Source organism: Pectinophora gossypiella, chromosome Z (genome assembly GCF_024362695.1).
Source record: "Pectinophora gossypiella chromosome Z, ilPecGoss1.1, whole genome shotgun sequence".
NCBI classification, from domain to species: domain Eukaryota; kingdom Metazoa; phylum Arthropoda; class Insecta; order Lepidoptera; family Gelechiidae; genus Pectinophora; species Pectinophora gossypiella.
In genome coordinates, this window is record NC_065433.1 from 25,621,822 (window position 1) to 25,640,742 (window position 18,921).

Genomic DNA, 18,921 nt, shown 5'->3' on the forward strand with positions numbered 1-18,921 from the left:
TCTTTCCATACATTTTTTTCTACCCACACACATGTTTAAAAGTGATGTCGTTCATGATAATCAGTAATGTCATTCGATGTTTACGGTTTTTATAAATACTTAAGAAAACATAGATATTTCGTAGTTTTCAACCGTGAATACCAATGCGTTTGATAGGTTGTATTGTATCGTTTCTACCCTCAGTCCATCAATAGAACGTATAATAAAGGCTATTAAGTTTTACGTTGTATCATCATAAAGTTAAGAGCCACTCTCTTGACTCCAACCTTGGCGAACGTCCTTATTTATAATGAAGTCAAAGAATTGGCCATGGATATTTCCTATATCTGATAACAAATCAAGCAGTAACAAAGAAAACCATTTGATTGTTTAACGCTCAGAATCGATTAGTTAAATTTTGTATAAATCGAACATTGATGAACATCACTAAATACTGCGTCATTTGTGCGTTTGGATGTTGCTAAAATATTGCATATTAATTTAGGTAAAATTATATTTTTCCTGTCACTAAATATAAATTGAAGCATAAATTTAATAGTTTCTTGTCATATCAAAAAAATATTAGCATCTCATCAGCATTTAACTTGTTTTAATATTGATTTCGCTTTTGTTATAAAACTGTATCAAAACATATCGTTGAAGTTTTTTCTTAGTTGCAATAATGAAACGTGGTAGAGTCGAGAGTCGAGTTGACTGGTGGCTGACTGGATTGTAGTTTCGGATTTATGTTATAATTTTTTTGTTTTTCCTTACTTTTAAGTTAATTTCACAGATGATTTTAGTGTAACAATAGTGCCAAGATGACTATGGAAAGGAGGATAAAATTAAAAGCTTTGAATAGTCACATTACCTGTAAGATTTGTCGTGGTTACTTTATCGACGCTACTACGGTCACGGAATGTCTTCATACGTGTAAGTTTTTACTATATAATTTACTTACTAATTTATGTGTTTACCTATGTACAACATAAGGAGCCATGTAGACCAAGCTTCCTCTAAGTACATAGTTGATGAACAACATAGGTTAGGTTATCTCTAATATTGAGAACATGAAGCTCATTAATTCTATTGTTGATTTATGGGTTTAATGCTTGTATATTAGTTATTAACTACCTTTATGTGGCTCAATATTATTCATGAGTATGTTTGTTAGTACATTCTCATATGTTACATTTACAAAAACAAAATACTTTGAACCAAATATAAAGTTTTACAAACATACACATGCACTGTACTTTATAACAACTGCTAACATCTTATTCAAATAATGGCACCTGAAATGATTTTTCAAGTAAGTAGATCCTGCATCTCTATCCAGTTCTGTTTTTATATGCAGTACTCAGACCACAATAATCACCAAATGTATAATATTTAGATTATTTTTAACAAGCTATATGTGTTGTTACAGTCTGCAAGAGCTGTTTAGTAAAACATTTAGAGGAAAACAACACTTGTCCGACGTGCAGCATAGTTATCCACCAGTCACACCCGCTCCAATACATCAGCTTTGACAGGACAATGCAGGACATTGTCTACAAACTTGTGCCTGATCTACAGGACAGTAAGTTCACCATTACATTAAGGCTTGCTAAATTGTAGCAATTAAAAAGTTGAGTATCAAAGTTGGCAAACTTTTTAAAAGTGGTTGGCAAACAGTTATAAAGTTGGTATGGCTTCCCAAGAATTGTAAGAAATTTATTTAGTAACTGACTTTGTGAAGGTTTGGAAATGTTTTACACTTAGGTAAAAACATTTTAAACTTTTTGGAAAAGTTTTAATTGAAACTTGTTAGGGTTTCTAAAGAAAAATGCTGAAAAAGTTTTCAAAAGGGTACTTTCTCAATATTATACAATAGAAGGACATTACTAAATTAAGTCTTTCTTTACAACTTCACATAACATTGTTGTGAATGTTAAGAATTTTAACTATTTACAAAGAACACATACATATATATAAATGTAAGGCCCGTGCCCCAGCAGTGGGGACGTTAATGGGCTGATGATGTGTGTGTGTGACATAAATGTACATTGAATTATTTTTGCAAAGGCTAAGTAAACACATGATATTTTCTAATATCTCTGATGCTTACACTTACCAGAACACTTACTTTCTGTTCATTCACATTAATTTATTTTTGTAAACATGTGCTTTGCTCATAGATAAATAACACTAGATCGTCTTTTAGTAAATTTAATTTAGTCTAGTTTTTGGTTTAACAGTAGCCATTTCAGAATCCTACTCTTCGTTATTTTCCAAGGAAATTCCTGACTAGTCACACTTTTCTGTTATTCCACTAAATTCACTTATTAAGCAAATATAAATTGTTACTGGCAATAAATTTCTTTTATTCTTATTCATGTTTGTGGGCTCAGTTTTCTGCATTTAGACTCATGAGGTAGTCCATTATGGGTAGTTAAGGTGGTTATTGTGACTACATGCATGGACCATTTACCCAAATACATACATACATACATACATAAACTCACGCCCGTAATCCCTAATGGGGTGGGCAGAGCCACAAGTAATCAAAGACAACTTGCAGCCACTGTTGATACGAAGTCCAAAGATGGATATGATGAACCTTATGGTGATAAGGGATCAGCCTATCGCCCATAACATTAGTCCATCATGTTAGAGGACGCAATCCCTCTGTCGGTTTTTACGACATGCCCGGGAAGAGAAGCAGCTGAACATGTTCTATGTTTACCCAAATGCAGATTAGAAAGCTGTTTGGTTTCATGTACTGTGAAGGTTTTAGTATTGCGTTGCGATTACTTTAATGCTAAAGCGAAAACCCTGAAACCTTGCTGTAGTTCTTGCAGTCTAGCATGGTATGTGTGACAGGAGGCAATAGAACCTAGTGCAAAAGAGATATAGGTACCAAGAAAATACACAAAATAAACTGTAATATTTTGCATGTAAGATACACAGAACCCCAGTGTAGTAGTTTGAATCTTAAAGATTAGATAACATATAATTACGAATATACAAATGTTAAAATGAAAATTCTAAGTAAGATATGCCTTACCCAGCAGTGGGAACAAATAGGTGAGATAAGATAAGTTGACATAATTACACTGATATTACATTGAGTAAACAAGGATGCTATATAGAGTTTGTATGTACATTTGTTGCATCTTTATCTGCTTTTGTAGTTGTTGTTCTGAGTGTCTGAACAGATTTGCTAGTAATAAATTCTGGCAATCACTCCACTACACTTCTTTTTTTTATCCATAACGTGTGTGTCTACCCCATGCTGAATATAGTTCTCAATTCTTCTGACGACATTTTCTGTAATCTTGTATAATAAATAATTCAGTATGGCATGATATCTTATAGTAATAACAAACCACTGGGCAGCTTTCCAATTTAATCTGGTTGTATTGAGTGGATATTTTTATCGAAAATGTACGTTTTCTCTTTGTTCGATCATTTGGTAGTTTTAGCCGCCAAATGGACTAATACACACATAAAAATAAATTTTAAGTCCAAATATGAAGAATAAGTAGACCCCACTATCACTACTAATAGTACTAATACACATGTGGAGTCGTTTGGTAGTCATTATGTTTCCGGGAGTTTCGGGGGGCCATTTTATATTTTTTTACCCACTCTTTTCATATATTTTATATTTTTTTGATTTGATTTTGATTTGATATTTATTGCTCGCGATACCATATTGGAGAAATTGTGTTCAAAATCAGTTTACGTGCTCATAATCTTATTTTCATTTGACAGCTCTTAGACTAGAGTCGTCCTTCACTTACAGTAAGTATAAGAAATAAATCGTCCAGAAGTTCAGGCAGATGTCTCCTTTGAAGTTTACAGTCTGCGCGTTAGCTCGAGGAGTTGTTCCTTTACTATATTACTGACACAGCCATGTGTTTATTTAGGTTTATTTTTTTTATTTTATATATATCTTTGTTTAAATAAGCAACCTACTTAAACGATGATTGTTAAATGAAGGTGTACTATTATTTCAGATGAACTGAAGCGCGAACGCGACTTCTACCGCGCGCGGGGTCTAACTTGCCCGAAAGACGCGGCTCTCGCCAACGACAAAATGTGCAATGGAGAAGAACCGGAGCAGCCAGACAACACTGACTGCCATAGGAAAGATGAACAGGTTTGTGGCCAACACAAATGTATACAACCTGGACACTTCATACAAAAATCTCATTTTTATCATGTGCCGCCTAACCGTATGTGCAAGCGAGACAGATAGTCCGCACGCGCTCCCCCTTACTCCTTAGCGGCTTACGACCATTTAAACTAAAATAAGACCCAAAGAGAGTGAGGTAAATTTAGCTTGGCTTGTAATATCTGTCATACAAGTTAAAGATACTGTAATATTACAATATGAAATCCGTATAATCCTGTTCCTGTAACCCGAAGTCACTCCTGATATTTGCCATAAGATAGATAATATGATGAACCGCATAGCGACAGGTTAGCAACCCATCGCCTATGTAGATTGTTCATCATGTCGGAAAATATTTTTTAATATAAAGATGTTATATTAAAATGATATTATGATTCTGTCTCTTGCACTTGTGCCTGTCTTTAGATGTTAGAATCTGAAACAGCAACGCAGAGGAGGCGGAGCCAAAGAATATTGAATATGAACAGTATGAACAGTAGGAGTGATGAAGTCAGGTTTGTGAACAAATTGTAGTACTTGTCGCAGACGGCAAATGTATGTTATATATTATATATAATGAATATATAATATAAATATATATTCATAGTCTGTTACTAGAATGACAATATGTTTATGTACGAACCTATTTCTTGTTCTCATTAGTTCTTCCCGTGTTCTATGTACATACAACAACAAAATATGTTATGTACATGTACCCCCTCACCCACACACAAACACATACACATAAACAATTGCGAGCGCGAATGTTCATATTTGTCTATTTCTCTTTAGTTTATTTAAACATAATGCGAGAGGTGCGATCCTGATGCATAAGCATATCTTTAAGCTTAAGTTAGGCATCAGTTTCCATCTCATTAGTTAATAAACTTTCTTTTTCATTGCTGTGCGCCGCTTATGTCTATCATACGAAGGTGGACAAAAAAACGATTCCAGTTTCGACCGGGCATTCTGGAAAATATCTATAAAAATGTTATATATATTCTATTACATATTATTTTAAAGAGGAAGGTATCCAGAAAAAACAATGTTTTGTATGATACATGTTTTAAGTATCTGGGTCGTTCTTCTTTTTTATCGACAATAAAAAGACATTTTCCCAATTAATCGGACTTAACATCTTTAAAATTATAACGGCAATAAATATTTTAAAACATCATTATAAAGATCTGTCCGTAAAGGACTATTTAGTGGTTCTATTTATCTTGGTAACATACTTTTCTTTAAAGGCGCATTCCAAAAAATATTGTGACAGAGTGGCCCTTTTCATCGGAGACAGCATTTCAATATACCACTCTGTCACAAAATTTTGTGAAAAACAATGAAGCTACGTTAATAACTAATTGAGGAACCGATTAGTATTTTGCTTGAATTTTGAGTATAATAAGATAACTATATTTTTGGACAATGGAAACATGAAATAAAATTCTAAAACATAACTTATTAAAAGCAGTACGTAAGACAGATCATTGTCGATAAAAAAGAAGAACGACCCATCTTCCGTTTTTTTTTTATCTTCAGTTACTGAAGTTAGCTTCGGTTATTTTCCAAATGCCCGTCAACACACCATACTTTTTTGTCCACTAGTGTAGATAAAAATTTGCGGCGCACAGTGAAACAAAAGATTTTTGTATGTATAGTCCATAATAATGTAGACGCGTCATGTTATCTTTATAATATTATATTCCAATATCAGTTATATTTTATTTTTCTAATGATGCTGATTCCTGTAGTCACATTTGGTGGTGTCATTGATGTATAAATGATACTTTATGTAATGAGGGACAAAAATATAGATGGCGCTGTAAAGATTTTTCTTTGTTTATGTACGAACATTCTAATTTCATAGATAACAGACATATGCATCTGTTATCTTTGTTTTTGAGTTTAAATTACGACCCTAGTTATTACAACCAGGCACAACACGTCTTCCACCCATTACTATTTTGATCAAAGAAAGAAGAAAGACGACCTCCGTGGTCCAGTGGTTGAGCGTTGGGCTCACGATCCGGACGTCACGGGTTCGATTCCCGGTGGAGACATATCACAACAATTACTTTGTGATCCCTAGTTTGGTTAGAACATTACTGGCTGATCACCAGATTGTCCGAAAGTAAGATTATCCGCGCTTGGGAAGGCACGTTAAGATGTTGGTTACTACTTACTGATATAAGTAAATAGTGGTTACATGAGCCATGTCAGGGGCCTTTGGCGGCTCAATATTAGCCCTGACACCAGGGTTGATGAGGTTGGTAATCCACCTCATAACCCACACGATAGAAGAAGAAGATCGAAATATATCTGATCCAAATATCAAGCAACAATTTTTTTTATAATGCCTCTGCCATTAGATTATATTTTTGAATAGTTATGTTACCCCGCCCGAGTGATGAGAAAATAGGTAATTATCACGTTAAGTCTGAACAGCGTTATCTATATTTTTTAGGGGAACGTAGCCTGGAAAGTCCCTCATTGGATTTTGACAGTTTTAAAACTACGTTTTATACCGCCATTTTTCGTAATCCCTATTACGGTCACGAGTACTAATATGTATACACTTTGAAACTATGTCACAATAACATTTTTGACAAATTAAACCGTATGTCTCATTAAATGTCAAATATGATAGTGCGACAGGGTTCTAAAGTGGATACATGATATTGCTCATGACTGTACATTACGCGATTGATGAAGCACGACGCGTCGCTTAGGTATATTAAATGTATGGCGAACTCGTGGCCACGCCACGCTGTACCGTTACACTGTCCGATCTCGACGACGCCTCGCCAATAACGTAATGTAATAGGGTCTTACCCCTTTAGTTTTAAAGCTGTCAATCAAAAATAATCGGGTGGGATTTAGGCGTGAGTTTATGTAATGTATGTATGCTTTTTAAAATGAATTCTTCGATGTGGCTTTTTAACCCACATGATCTATGAACATAGAATAAACAATACTACGTTTAGAAAGGGACACCCTCAGCCCCGCACCAATACGGGGTTACCCCCTTTAGAGTTATTATTAATTATTAGTAGTCTATAACTTTGTGTCGTTGATACACTCTAAGCATCGTAACATTTCTTCTAGGTATTATTTATATAATGTATATGCGCAGGTCAATGTCTGCTTGGAATGCATCTCGTCGTCCTTGCGCACGCTCAAACGAAGCTTCATCAGGTGCTCGGCGCAAGCGACCATTACGCACCTCAAAAAATTCGTAGCTAAGAAAGTATTAAACGGAATGGAAAAGTATAGAGAAGTGAGTATTATATTTTTAGATAGACATACAGGGTGTTAGTGACATCGTAACGAATACCGAGGGAGATGATTCAGACCATGATTCTGAGTTAATATGAAGTGGAATTTTCAGTCGCAAAATTCATGATTTATTTAAAGTTCTTTTTTAATTATTTTCAATTCCATACTTTTGTGACGGAAAATTCCACTTGATATCTACTTAGAATCATGGTTTGAATCATACCTCATAGTTTTCGTTACGATGTCACTAACATCCTGTATATAAAATACGATATATTATCGCGCGCAGGGGTCTAGAAGACTACATCAAAGCAATCCATCGAAAAAGGAACATTGCAATTTGACATTTGCGCATATAAAAGTAAGTGCGCAATTTCAACAAATGTCAAATAGCAGTATTGCTTTTTAGGTGAATTGTATGAATCTGGCTTTTTGACCACCAGATCTCTTAGAGGCCTCTCGAACGCATAACTTACGCATTACAACTGAAATCTAGCAGTAGTATTCAGATATTTTTAATAATAACAAGTCATTGAATCTTTCAAGGTAATTATATGAACTGACTAAAACATTTTATGTGAATATTACATGACATGATTCGATAAATTATTCCAAATTGTATTCTGTGCCAAAGAGTATAAATACGTATTTTATTTGCAGATTGATATTCTATGCAACGACGAGTTATTAGGTAAGGATCACACGTTGAAGTTCGTGTATGTGACGCGATGGAGGTTCCGCGACCCGCCGCTCCGGTTGCAGTACAGGCCCAAGATAGACTTGTAAGACGTCCTAGCGCAGCGTCGTCATCTGCCTACGATCTACAGCCCCTACTCACGCAACTATCGCAACTATTGTTAAAGCAAATGCTTAATAATAGAACGTGGTTTTGAATAATGACGTATTCTCCCTTGCGGTCATCTGAATGTTGATAAATATCCGCGACCGAGGATGCGTCGTGATCCAAGCACTCCCTGCAACCAGTGAGTGCACGTGAGCGGCTGACATCGTATGTGGCGCTGCGCTTGTCTGTTAAAGTTTGTCAAACTGGCACAGGAGCCAATTTAGCTAAAGTGTTAATAATTGTTTAAAACTTGCCAGAAATGGAGAAGTTTACAAACCAATGAGCCTTACAGTTGCCTTCATTTTACGTGGCGATGGTATTTTTTTACAATTCCAAATATAATTATATGATTATATTTATAGAAGATTTTATATGTAGATACTCGATGTTATTTAAGTGTACAAAGTCATGCACAGAAGCGATGTTAAAAATAATGGCGTTTTTAGCATTCCGCTAAGTACGATTCTGCCGCTATTGATGCAGGATTATAGAAGTTAATACGAGTAACGCGCCTGGATGGGCGGGAACAGCGAAGTAACGTCTTTTATATTTCTGGCAAGTTTTCCAATCACGGCGTTGCCGCGGTACCAGTGATTGGTTGCCACCGGGGCCTCGCTCGTGGACCTGTCACTAACTCCAAAAAATAAAACAGATTATATATTTTACACAAAATAATGGCAATATTAAGATAATGTTTTAAAAAGCCTTACAAATGAACGATGACTAGGCGGGTGGTATTATATAAGTAAAATATTGTCACTATCCATCACTGGGGGGGTCTTAGTGTTGGTGAGTGAAACAGTTTTAGTAATTTACATGGATATTAGGAGTTGTTCGATTCGTAGTCATTAGGCATTATGGGTGGAGCAGATTTACTGCGCGGCCAGGGCTTGGGTCTAGCATATCTTTGAAATATACCGGTATTGCAATTTAGGTGCGCGGCCGGCGGGCGCGCGGGCTTTGTGCATACTCAGGGCAAGCCGTGCGCCTGCAATACTTATACAATTTTACTTTGCACCTTTTAAATATTAATAATATGTACAATAAATTTTACACTATTATAAAATATAAGTAATTTAGACAACTTTTTTCAACATAGTTTAGATTTTAAAACTTTAAGATATTGAAAGTTTAGTGTTCTATTTAATGGCAATAATTGAATGTTTTATCGAACTGACAAATAACTTAGTGGGACACCGTCAAAGAGGGAGTGTAACACCACAATTTGCGAATTTATTGTCACTAGGTTTTTGCAATTTAGAGGAGACACGCTTCCATGATTCTAACTTTGCCAGTCGGTGTACGATAAGCTGCAAAAGTCCAATCAGTTTCTTGTCGTTTCTGTAATAGACCAAAAACACCTTCAAAAACATAAATTTTATAATTATGACAACTAATGGTTCATAAGTTCACCACTGTTTACAAATAATTCGCTGGGCTCAGTGACTGAACTTTTGCTCTTTGATTGTACCTACGTTGCATGTTGAGTACGTAGTTAGTATTATTCCTTATTCTATGGTTGAGGTCTGCGCCTAATACGAATACCGGTATTATTTGTTCATCGTTCGTACAAATTAATTTGGTAAGTCAAGCGACAAGCCCTGTTCGCCGCTAATATATTTACTGCCATGGAAAGTCAAATATTTTAGTATTTACTAGCTTGGTCGTCAGTACGCCTCCGGCAATCGAAACACCAAACGGATTTCTTTACCTAGTCTTTCGTAGTGTAGTGTAAGTAGAACCAAAATGTCCCAGAGAAAGCGTGTAGCGTATTGAGCCTTAGTAGAAACGCTAGCTAATAATGTATAAGAAATATTGTTAAACGAATGTATTCAGATTAGTTCAAAGTTGTAGCTTAGATACAGGTATAGATGCATATAGTTCAATAGCGCAAAAGGCACTGGCTGGCGTCGATAACGGCGGGCCGGACAATTTGTCTATGGCAATAAATTGTCATATGTTTACGCTCATGAAGAACAAAATGTCTATTGCAAGTTTCCTCACATTCTATTGTCACGGACAAAATGTTCACTTCGATATTTGCCGCGCCTAAAAGTAATACTGCGTTGCTTCCATCAATTTCCACAGAAGGCGAAAGCAAGCTATTATGGTATTATTTCTCTCTGTAAATAATAAGCTCCAAATTAAAAATTAAATAATATACCTACTTCTTGTTAAAAATCGAAACGCTTCCGAATATTTGTTCAACAAAAATGAGTTTAATTAAATTTAAAACCTGAATTCGGAATATTAATATTAAGAATTAATACATATTGTAAAATTACATTTATATTTGCATGTGTTTTTTAATTTGCGTGTGTACTTACACGTACTTAGGAATACAAAATAAATGTCAATTTATTGATATTTTTTTGAAAATCCTTATAAACTTGCTATGTACTCTTGATTTTTTTGATGAGAAGTGTAGCGCGTAATAACATGGACTTGCTAATTAAGTAGCACATTTATTGTTTTCGCCTTCTGTGAATTTAAATTTAAGCAAATAGCTACAATATACACGTAGATCTAAGTAAATATATATTCGCGATATTGGTCCTAACAAACAATTTAGGAAAAAACCGTGAAATAATTGTTATTTATTATTTATGTTACGCTAGAAATAGTGTTATGGCCAACACATAAAGAGAGCATTCTCTTACTTTTACAATTTGAAAGTGAAGTAGGTACCTATATCGATTTCATTAACAAACAGTCACTGATATAATTGTCATGGTAGAAATATTCCGATGAGCATCGGTAAACAGATGTGACAATACAATTTACAAATCGTTTAGTCGTTACAAAGTTTAAAATAAATATTTCTTATTACAGGGGGTCTAAAAAAGGCCACATCAAAGGAGTTCATTTAAAAAGCAATATTGCAATTTGACATTTGCGCGTATAAAAATAAGTGCGCAATATTGCTAATCCCTGTAGACGCCATCTAATTTTATTTGTAAGTTATACCTGTCATTTTCTTATCCGCTAAAAATAAAGCGACGGGTAATCGACAGGCATAAAATTTATGGAACACACGTCAATTTTAAGCAGAAATCTAAAACAACCGTCTAAAAAGTTTACGTCAGCCAATAACCCGACAGAGTTAAGTGGATAGAACGTCAAACGGATTGCATACCAGGGAGATGCCTATTTTATTCACCCGGGTTATTCATTCATTTTAAAATTAACTTGTTGTCAATCATCCGTGCGTTCCTTTTTGGCGGATAAGAAAATGACGGGTATAACTTAAAATTGGGAGGTGTCTGCAAGAATCGGGGCCAATGTCAACAAATGTAAAATAGCAATATTGTTTTTTTAGATGAATTGCAACAATGTGGCGTTTTTAAACCTCCAGTTTTCAACGTTAGGGTACCTACAGCAGTAAGTGCAGTAGCCTAATCGCAAATTTCATTAAATGGGACAGATTCTATTACTATTTTCGATAAGTTAGAATAAAAATGTATGCTGAACAGCATTGCCAAGAGTATGTAAATGAAACTACCATACATTTTTCTCGAACTTAAATTCGTTCTTAGGCCATAAATACATGACGCATATTATACGATTCAGATAATTACGATGGTTCTATACAGTCCGATTTGATATTATGTGAATGGCTATAACCACATAACATATGTTCACGACTATATCCCAATTGGGGTAGTCACAGGTAAATCCATCGCAATATGAACAACGGGTCGTATTTATAAACAAATCTCAGCTGAGGCTGCCCTCAAGATCATGCTCAAGTCCCTGTTTTTATATGAGAACTGTCACATTGACATGATCTTGAGGACAGTCTCAAAGCTGAGATTAGTTTATTAATATAACCCTAAGTACCCACACCTCGCCGAGCTTTCTGTTAAACCAACTATGTCATATTAAAGAATACATTTTAAAATATATTGCAAAATTACTAATCATTTTAGTAATTAAATGCTATCCAGGGGGTTCGCCAATTATTAATTCGGTGACTGATTTTAAACATATTGGGACTGAAATACTTGCAACCAAAATTAAAAGTACCTATGAATAAAATTAAAAAAGACAAATATTCAGAATATTTCTATTTTATTTGTAATTTGAATTTTAAAATGCTTAAAGGTTTTGTTATTTTTACTAAGAGAAAGGTTGCCAGACCGAACCCACCATTTATTGACAGTTGCTACACGAGTAGGCTAATGAGTAAAAAGTGTCTCTGTGGCATAAGGCACGCACGAATTTTGTATGGTATCACTATTGTATCGAGTTCGAAAAAAAGGTGATGACTTTTGCAACAGTTTTTAGGCCAACGAAGTGTCGAACCGCACATTGATTGACTTCTTATCATATAAAAAGCTTTAAATCATTATATGCAATCGCTTTTATAAGTACATAATGCCAATGTATAATTAAGGGGGTTAAGACCTGACGTGCTTCAAATAAAGGAGTAATCATATCAAGAAACGATACAACGATGGTCATTGTAATACGTATGAATGACTAAACAGTTTATTGCACACAGAATAAAAACAAGGAAAAAGTAAAAGCCATCATCGTGTATTTACCGAAATTGAAGCATATTGATCTAAATTGAGAACCCTATATGAAGGTCGTAAGACCACTCGTATGTATTGCTAGGTATCGCGCTACCAATACGCATCACATATTTATGTGAACGATTGCCAATGAGGATAAGAACTAGAAGCTCAAATCTAGGCGGCAGCACTGTTGGTGGATCCTAAATTTTGACAGTTCTCCATGCAAATTTTTTTGATAAATTGCTATAAAATGTGGACCAACGTAGGGTGTATCTCGTCTGGAGGATGAGTTACGAAAAAGCAAAGCACCCAGTTGGAAAAATGCTGTTTTTTTTTTAAATAAGTTTTTCTAAGTTTTCTTCTTTCCGATCATAAATAGAATAAATATATATCACTATGATTTTGCAGTTAAACGCTGCGCAAAGACTTCTAGTGTGAAAATATAACCAAAACAATATATTTGTTAACTCAAATAGTATGGATAACTGTCAAAATTTAAGAACAGTCAACAGTAGCGATACGTGAAAATGGGATAAATAGGCAGTTTTTATCCTCATTAGGACAAACACGTTTGAACTGTGAGTCTTAGAAGTGGGAAATAATTTCATGTTATATAATATACAAATATATTCATACTCATTTTTATATAAAAGATTTAATATTCAATTTTATATACAAAATATATAGTCTATTTACGTGATTATAATATAATATTTTACAAAATATAAGTAAGTGCCCTATTTTTATGAATTGTAAAGCGAAAACCTCATTACTTTATAAAGACTGTATTTTATTGCATAAGATTGAAATGCAAGTTTTTGGAAGGCAATAACTGAAACATGTCATTTGATCTACTGAACCTTTGGATTTCGCGTTGCCTTATAATAATAATAATAAATAACAATGGGTTCACCTTTCAATGTTTGTATGGTATAAATAAAAAGATAGCCATCTACAAAGTAAATTTACATCCATACATATCTAATAACTGTATGCCTTGGGTAGTGAAGGGGGTTGGTCGTTAAGCTGGACGGCTCTCTTACCCAATCAACCAAAAGCAATAAAACTGTTATTCTTAAAAACCGTAATAGCCCGTAAATTCAGTAGGTACTTAATTAGAATAAATTATATCACAAAATATAGTAAGGCTGCTCGCTTTCTCTGGGACGTTTAGAGACTGCTAGATACTCGTATTTCTGTTTTAGAATGAACCCCAGATTGGACTTAATGTGAACATTCTGTTTGGTCGTTTATCGAACACATTTACATACCTATATGTGGCGTATTCATATTTTTTTAACCTATATTAGTGTTCCGTAACAATCTATAGTTTGGAATTATCTGCTGTAACGATAGGCTGATTTTAGAATTGTATCTTTGTTATGGAAACTAAAACACACCTATATACCGAAAGTAGGTTTATCGGTATTGCATTGATTTTGTTCCAAACTGTAGATGTAAGTTGGGGACACCTGAGAGGATAAAATGGCCACATCGAAGCAATTCATCTAAGAAAGCAATATTGCAATTTGACATTGGCGCATATAAAAGTAAGTGCGCAATGCATGCTTTCTTAGATGAATTGCTTTGATGTGGCCATTTCAACCCCCCTGACCACAATTATAAAAATCATGGCGCTGTTTTTGATATGAGAAAATATTTTCCACAAAACGGCAAAGGCTTTTATAATTTAATTTGTTTACATTTACATATTTGTTTAGGCTTGTTATATAGATCGACATGGCTTTTTTGGCAAGTGACCAGAAACAGAACTAGCCGTCTTTCTAGTAAACGTAAAGGAGATTGATCAAACGTCCACCACTAACGAGACCTATACAACTGAATAGCTTATTAAATAGTCAGTAATTAATACTAAAATCGCATCCAAAATATGCTGTAAATAAAAAGTTATGGCTTAATGAAAGAACTAGATTTTTGACATTTTTGTACGGAAATATCTTCCACCATGTATCATGGACCGCAGTTGAAAGAACTTTCGACTCTAACTGTGAGGTTGCTGGGCCAAATCTCATTTTCGAATTCATTTTTGGATCATAAATGATTATAATTATATTAGCGGAATAACAGAGTTCCTTTGAACACCTTCCAGCTCCATCTTCAGACCCTGGATATCATTTAGCACTAGAAAGCTTATCAAGATAAATCAAACGAGTGCGAATCAGTTAAAAATATAGGGATGGGAACAATGAGGTAAAAAATATTTTCCCATAAAAACTTTTTACTGACAGCATATTTTTAACCGCGGTTTGGTATTTATTACTCAGTATTTAGTGGTCTGGTTGATGGTTGCGATGATCGCGAGTGTGGAGTATCACCACAAACTATGGCTCACCTTTTGTGCTGCCCTAAGTGCCCTAACACCTGCACTATTAAAGACCTTTACGAAGCCACTGACAATGCCGTAAGCGTGGCCAATTATTGGTCAGCAAAAATTTAGTATCGATCGCCATCGACTCGCAAAGAAGAAGAAGTGGTCTATTTCGGTAAATAGGTCTCGTTACTGGTGGATATTTGGAACAAGTTCATACAACTTTGGTCAATCTCCTTTATGAAAATTGTTTGTAAGGAGAGGGTTCACCCCCGTACCCTCGTACCAATGTCACCCGAGTGCCACAAGCCTTGTCGCTCTGTATTCGTCATAGCAGAATATGTATATCTGCTGGATTAGTTGGACTCTCGTGGGGTCAGTTGGCTTTCTAGGCTAAGGTAAGCACGCATATCATGTCTTCGCGCACTTTCTTCTCGAAATTACTGTAATGAAAGCTACTTATATTTCTAAGGAACTGTTTACATATGTTGAGTTTGCTAAGGATACTAGTAAACTTAGCATACCTAAATGAACTAATAGCAATAATATACTTACATTATTTAAGAAATTTAGTGTAATGGCAATAAGATACGATGTTACTAGATGTACAACCCTTCAGTTATCGTAAAATTGTCAATATTTATATACACCAATAGAGAGACTAAGAATATTTTATGTAACAGATTGTAGAATTGGCTTTTACAGCATATGTATCATATGAAGATAAATATAACATTGTAGTTGTAAAGACAAATAGAAATCGAATATATCAAGGATATATACTTCTCATCAAAAAAATGAATCACTTGTGAATTCAATAAATCACGTATTCAAAGTTCAAATTTGTATTTAGTACATTACACATTAATAATCTTAATACCCATCGCTAAATGACATTCATTTTTGACACCTATAATTATGGCATGTATTTTTTATCCATACGAAACATAAACTTAAAGAGGTTTTTCGATTTTTTGATAAGAAGTGTATATCTATTAGTATCCATTCAAGCGCTTTAGTTAAATTTAGCTACGGAATAAGCCGCCTTAGACTACTTAGTCTCAATAGTTTCGAGTATATTTTATTTAAAATATGCTAGAGTAGAAAAATAATAAACTATAACCGAAGTTATTGCATTTTGTGCTGTCAGATCATTGTTAATATGTTTGAAACTGCCACGACGATGCCTTCATAGACTGATAGATACTTACTACCTTCCTGGGCGCGTCGCGGCTAAGTAATATTCTAAAGATTAGAGCCGGTGGCCACGAAAGTGGAGGGGGATATAGATGGGAGAGAGCAACCAATAACAATTAGTTAATTAGGGATGCCTAAATAACTAAATCTCTAGCTAACTAATTAAATACTACTAGCTAAAGTAGCGGCACGCTATGATAGCCGTTTTGCCACAGAATATTAGTGATGGATGATTACATTTTTTTATTGAAAACATAATAAATTGCGACTAGCATCCGTAAGTTTTTAGATTTAGAACTAGTATTGCAAATAGTATTGATTATTTCCATAAATTTTATGAATGACTTCGTCACTATTGACAATAAAGTACAGCTATTTGGTCCTATGGCGTAGTTATTCATTACTAAAAAGGTAACGAGCTGGACAAACATTTAAACGGCCATCATAGAATGCTGGTTTAATAACTAAAGTTCTCTTATCATATCACATCTTTACGCTTATTTGAGCTTTGGTGTATACCTCAGAACAGAAAATAAAGTACTTTATATCTGTGGTGTACACCAATGCCGAGGCGCCTCGCGTTGCAAGGGAACTATGACAAATATTACACTATCTAATAAGAATTGATGCCTGGAGATAAGTGCCAGCTACGACTTTAATCGCAGACTTCGTAGCTGTCACAATGATGGACGTAAATGAGTTCTAGAAGTGAAAGTTTCTGTAAATAACCAGGCAAGAATGAAAGTATCGAATAGCTGAGTAGACAATGTGATACCAAATATAGTGCAAATTTTTGGTAATTCCATGTTAGGATTTTTTCAATAAGTTCTTCATGTTAAAGTCTTAATTAAGGATATTGTAACATCGCTGCTTTGTTTTGATATGTAAGTGTTTACTTATTATACTAAGTTGCTACTTGAATAAAGATTGCTTTCATATTATTGTTACGCTCCGCCCATAGGATTACAAGTAGAATAGAAGGACTACTGTCCGCTCCAGTATCCATGTGAAGGTCGCCCAGCGAGACACGGAGCCGCAGTCCCGTTACCTCAATCTAAGGCTTCGCGTGTCTCCTTGGACAACCTATGTTTTAAAAATTACCATTACTTGAACAAAGAATATTGTAATTTTTTATACTTTTAGATAATATTGAAGAACTCCATCATTTTGAGTGTATTAATTGAGCTAGATTCTTTCGGTGGATTGTATAAATGATCTTTTTTAACGTGAGTCTAGAATAAAAAAATGCGTTATTTTTGTCACTGCGTGGAGTAGATAACATTATTAACATACGAGACGCTCTTATTTGTATAAAATTGTAGAAGATATATAATTTTGTAATATGATTGTAATAGAGAATTTGTCAGTGTCCAATTTTAATGGTGTACTTTTGTTTTTTTATTATTTTTAATACTTTTGTTGTTCTTGTTTTAGGAAAGCATTTTGTTAACATTTTATTTAGTAAATAAGTTGGACACGTATCCCTGTAGGAGAGGCATTTTTACTAGTGATGTAATGAATACCGGTATTCTCGAAAATTCGCAAAATTCGTGGAAATTTTCGGCAAATATTAACGTTAAAAAAATACATACGTTATTCGAATAAGTTTAAGACTTTACTTAAGGTAAACAAACAATAACTTAGTACACTGTGCCGTTTTTCTTCTTTTAAGGAAGATACTTATAGTATATAAAATAGATTCGAAGAACTGTGGTGTTCGAAAAATCTCGATATTTTCGAATTTATCACATTGTGGCTTATAACTCCTAGAAGGTTTATCCTGTCCACCAGTGAGGTTTATCCTAAGGAAAAACTGGAAGTCCTTTTTCTATAGGGGTTTTTTATGAAGTCTTTAATAATAATTCTAAGTACGTCAGTCGGGTCAGCTACTGTAATACTTGACTATATTAATAAAAGTTTACATTGGGAGCTCTATTTTATTAAAATCAGATTTTATTTTGTTTTTACTTTTTTCCATAAGGAAAAACTAGGTAAAGCGGCCTGTCTGCCTGCGATGTTATAACCGGGCAACTGCTTGTACTTAAATTATTACTTACTTTACTAAAAAGTGTACATAGTATTATTTTTCCGAAGAAGTGCAGTGTACATTTACTTAACCGTTAAAATAAGAATCCCAGCACCACACACTTTTTATAGCAGGTCTTTCAAAACTTGGTTTTGCACTATTGGCAGCATATTTTTGCGATCTGTTTAACTAAAATTTTGTGTTTATGATGACTGGCGTACTTGTAATTAGCAATTACAATTAGTGGCGTAATTTTAGCGCGCGTCAAGAGAGCTGTCAAAATTGAGCCTTAGGAAAATGGCACCAGATGTAAAAACTGAATATTCGCATTCGAGAATATCAGCGGTAAATATTCATATTCGCATTCGCAAATGTTGAAAAATGAACATTCGTTACATCACTATTTTTTACTTAACTACACTCACATTTAAAATAATTTCTTCCCAAAATTTAGCTAATTGATTTATTTTAAAGTTTGATACATAATTTAGCAATAATTAAGATATGTTTAAGTGATTATTGAAATGATTTAAGCGAAATATATTAATTAGAATATGTTGAAAATTGATTTTTAATCCCTAAGCCCCC

The 18,921-nt window shown here is 34.3% G+C and overlaps 1 protein-coding gene across 1 annotated transcript; it reads left to right on the forward strand.

Moving 5' to 3' along the window:
• The first annotated feature begins 684 nt into the window (after positions 1-684).
• On the forward strand, positions 685-18,897 carry LOC126380378 (polycomb group RING finger protein 3). The gene is made up of 5 exons (XM_050029763.1): positions 685-912; positions 1,409-1,561; positions 3,984-4,126; positions 7,275-7,418; positions 8,078-18,897. The coding sequence occupies exons 1-5, from the start codon at positions 801-803 to the stop codon at positions 8,201-8,203; spliced, it is 678 nt and encodes a 225-aa protein (XP_049885720.1). The 5' UTR covers positions 685-800; the 3' UTR covers positions 8,204-18,897.
• The last annotated feature ends 24 nt before the right edge of the window (positions 18,898-18,921 follow it).

Bases quoted from the DNA above. Each gene is read 5' to 3' on its own strand.
- LOC126380378 (XM_050029763.1), top strand. From the start codon at position 801: ATGACTATGGAAAGGAGGATAAAATTAAAAGCTTTGAATAGTCACATT. The intron at 1,562-3,983 runs GTAAGTTCACCA...CTATTATTTCAG, and splicing joins TGTGCCTGATCTACAGGACA to ATGAACTGAAGCGCGAACGC. The intron at 7,419-8,077 runs GTGAGTATTATA...TTTTATTTGCAG, and splicing joins GAATGGAAAAGTATAGAGAA to ATTGATATTCTATGCAACGA.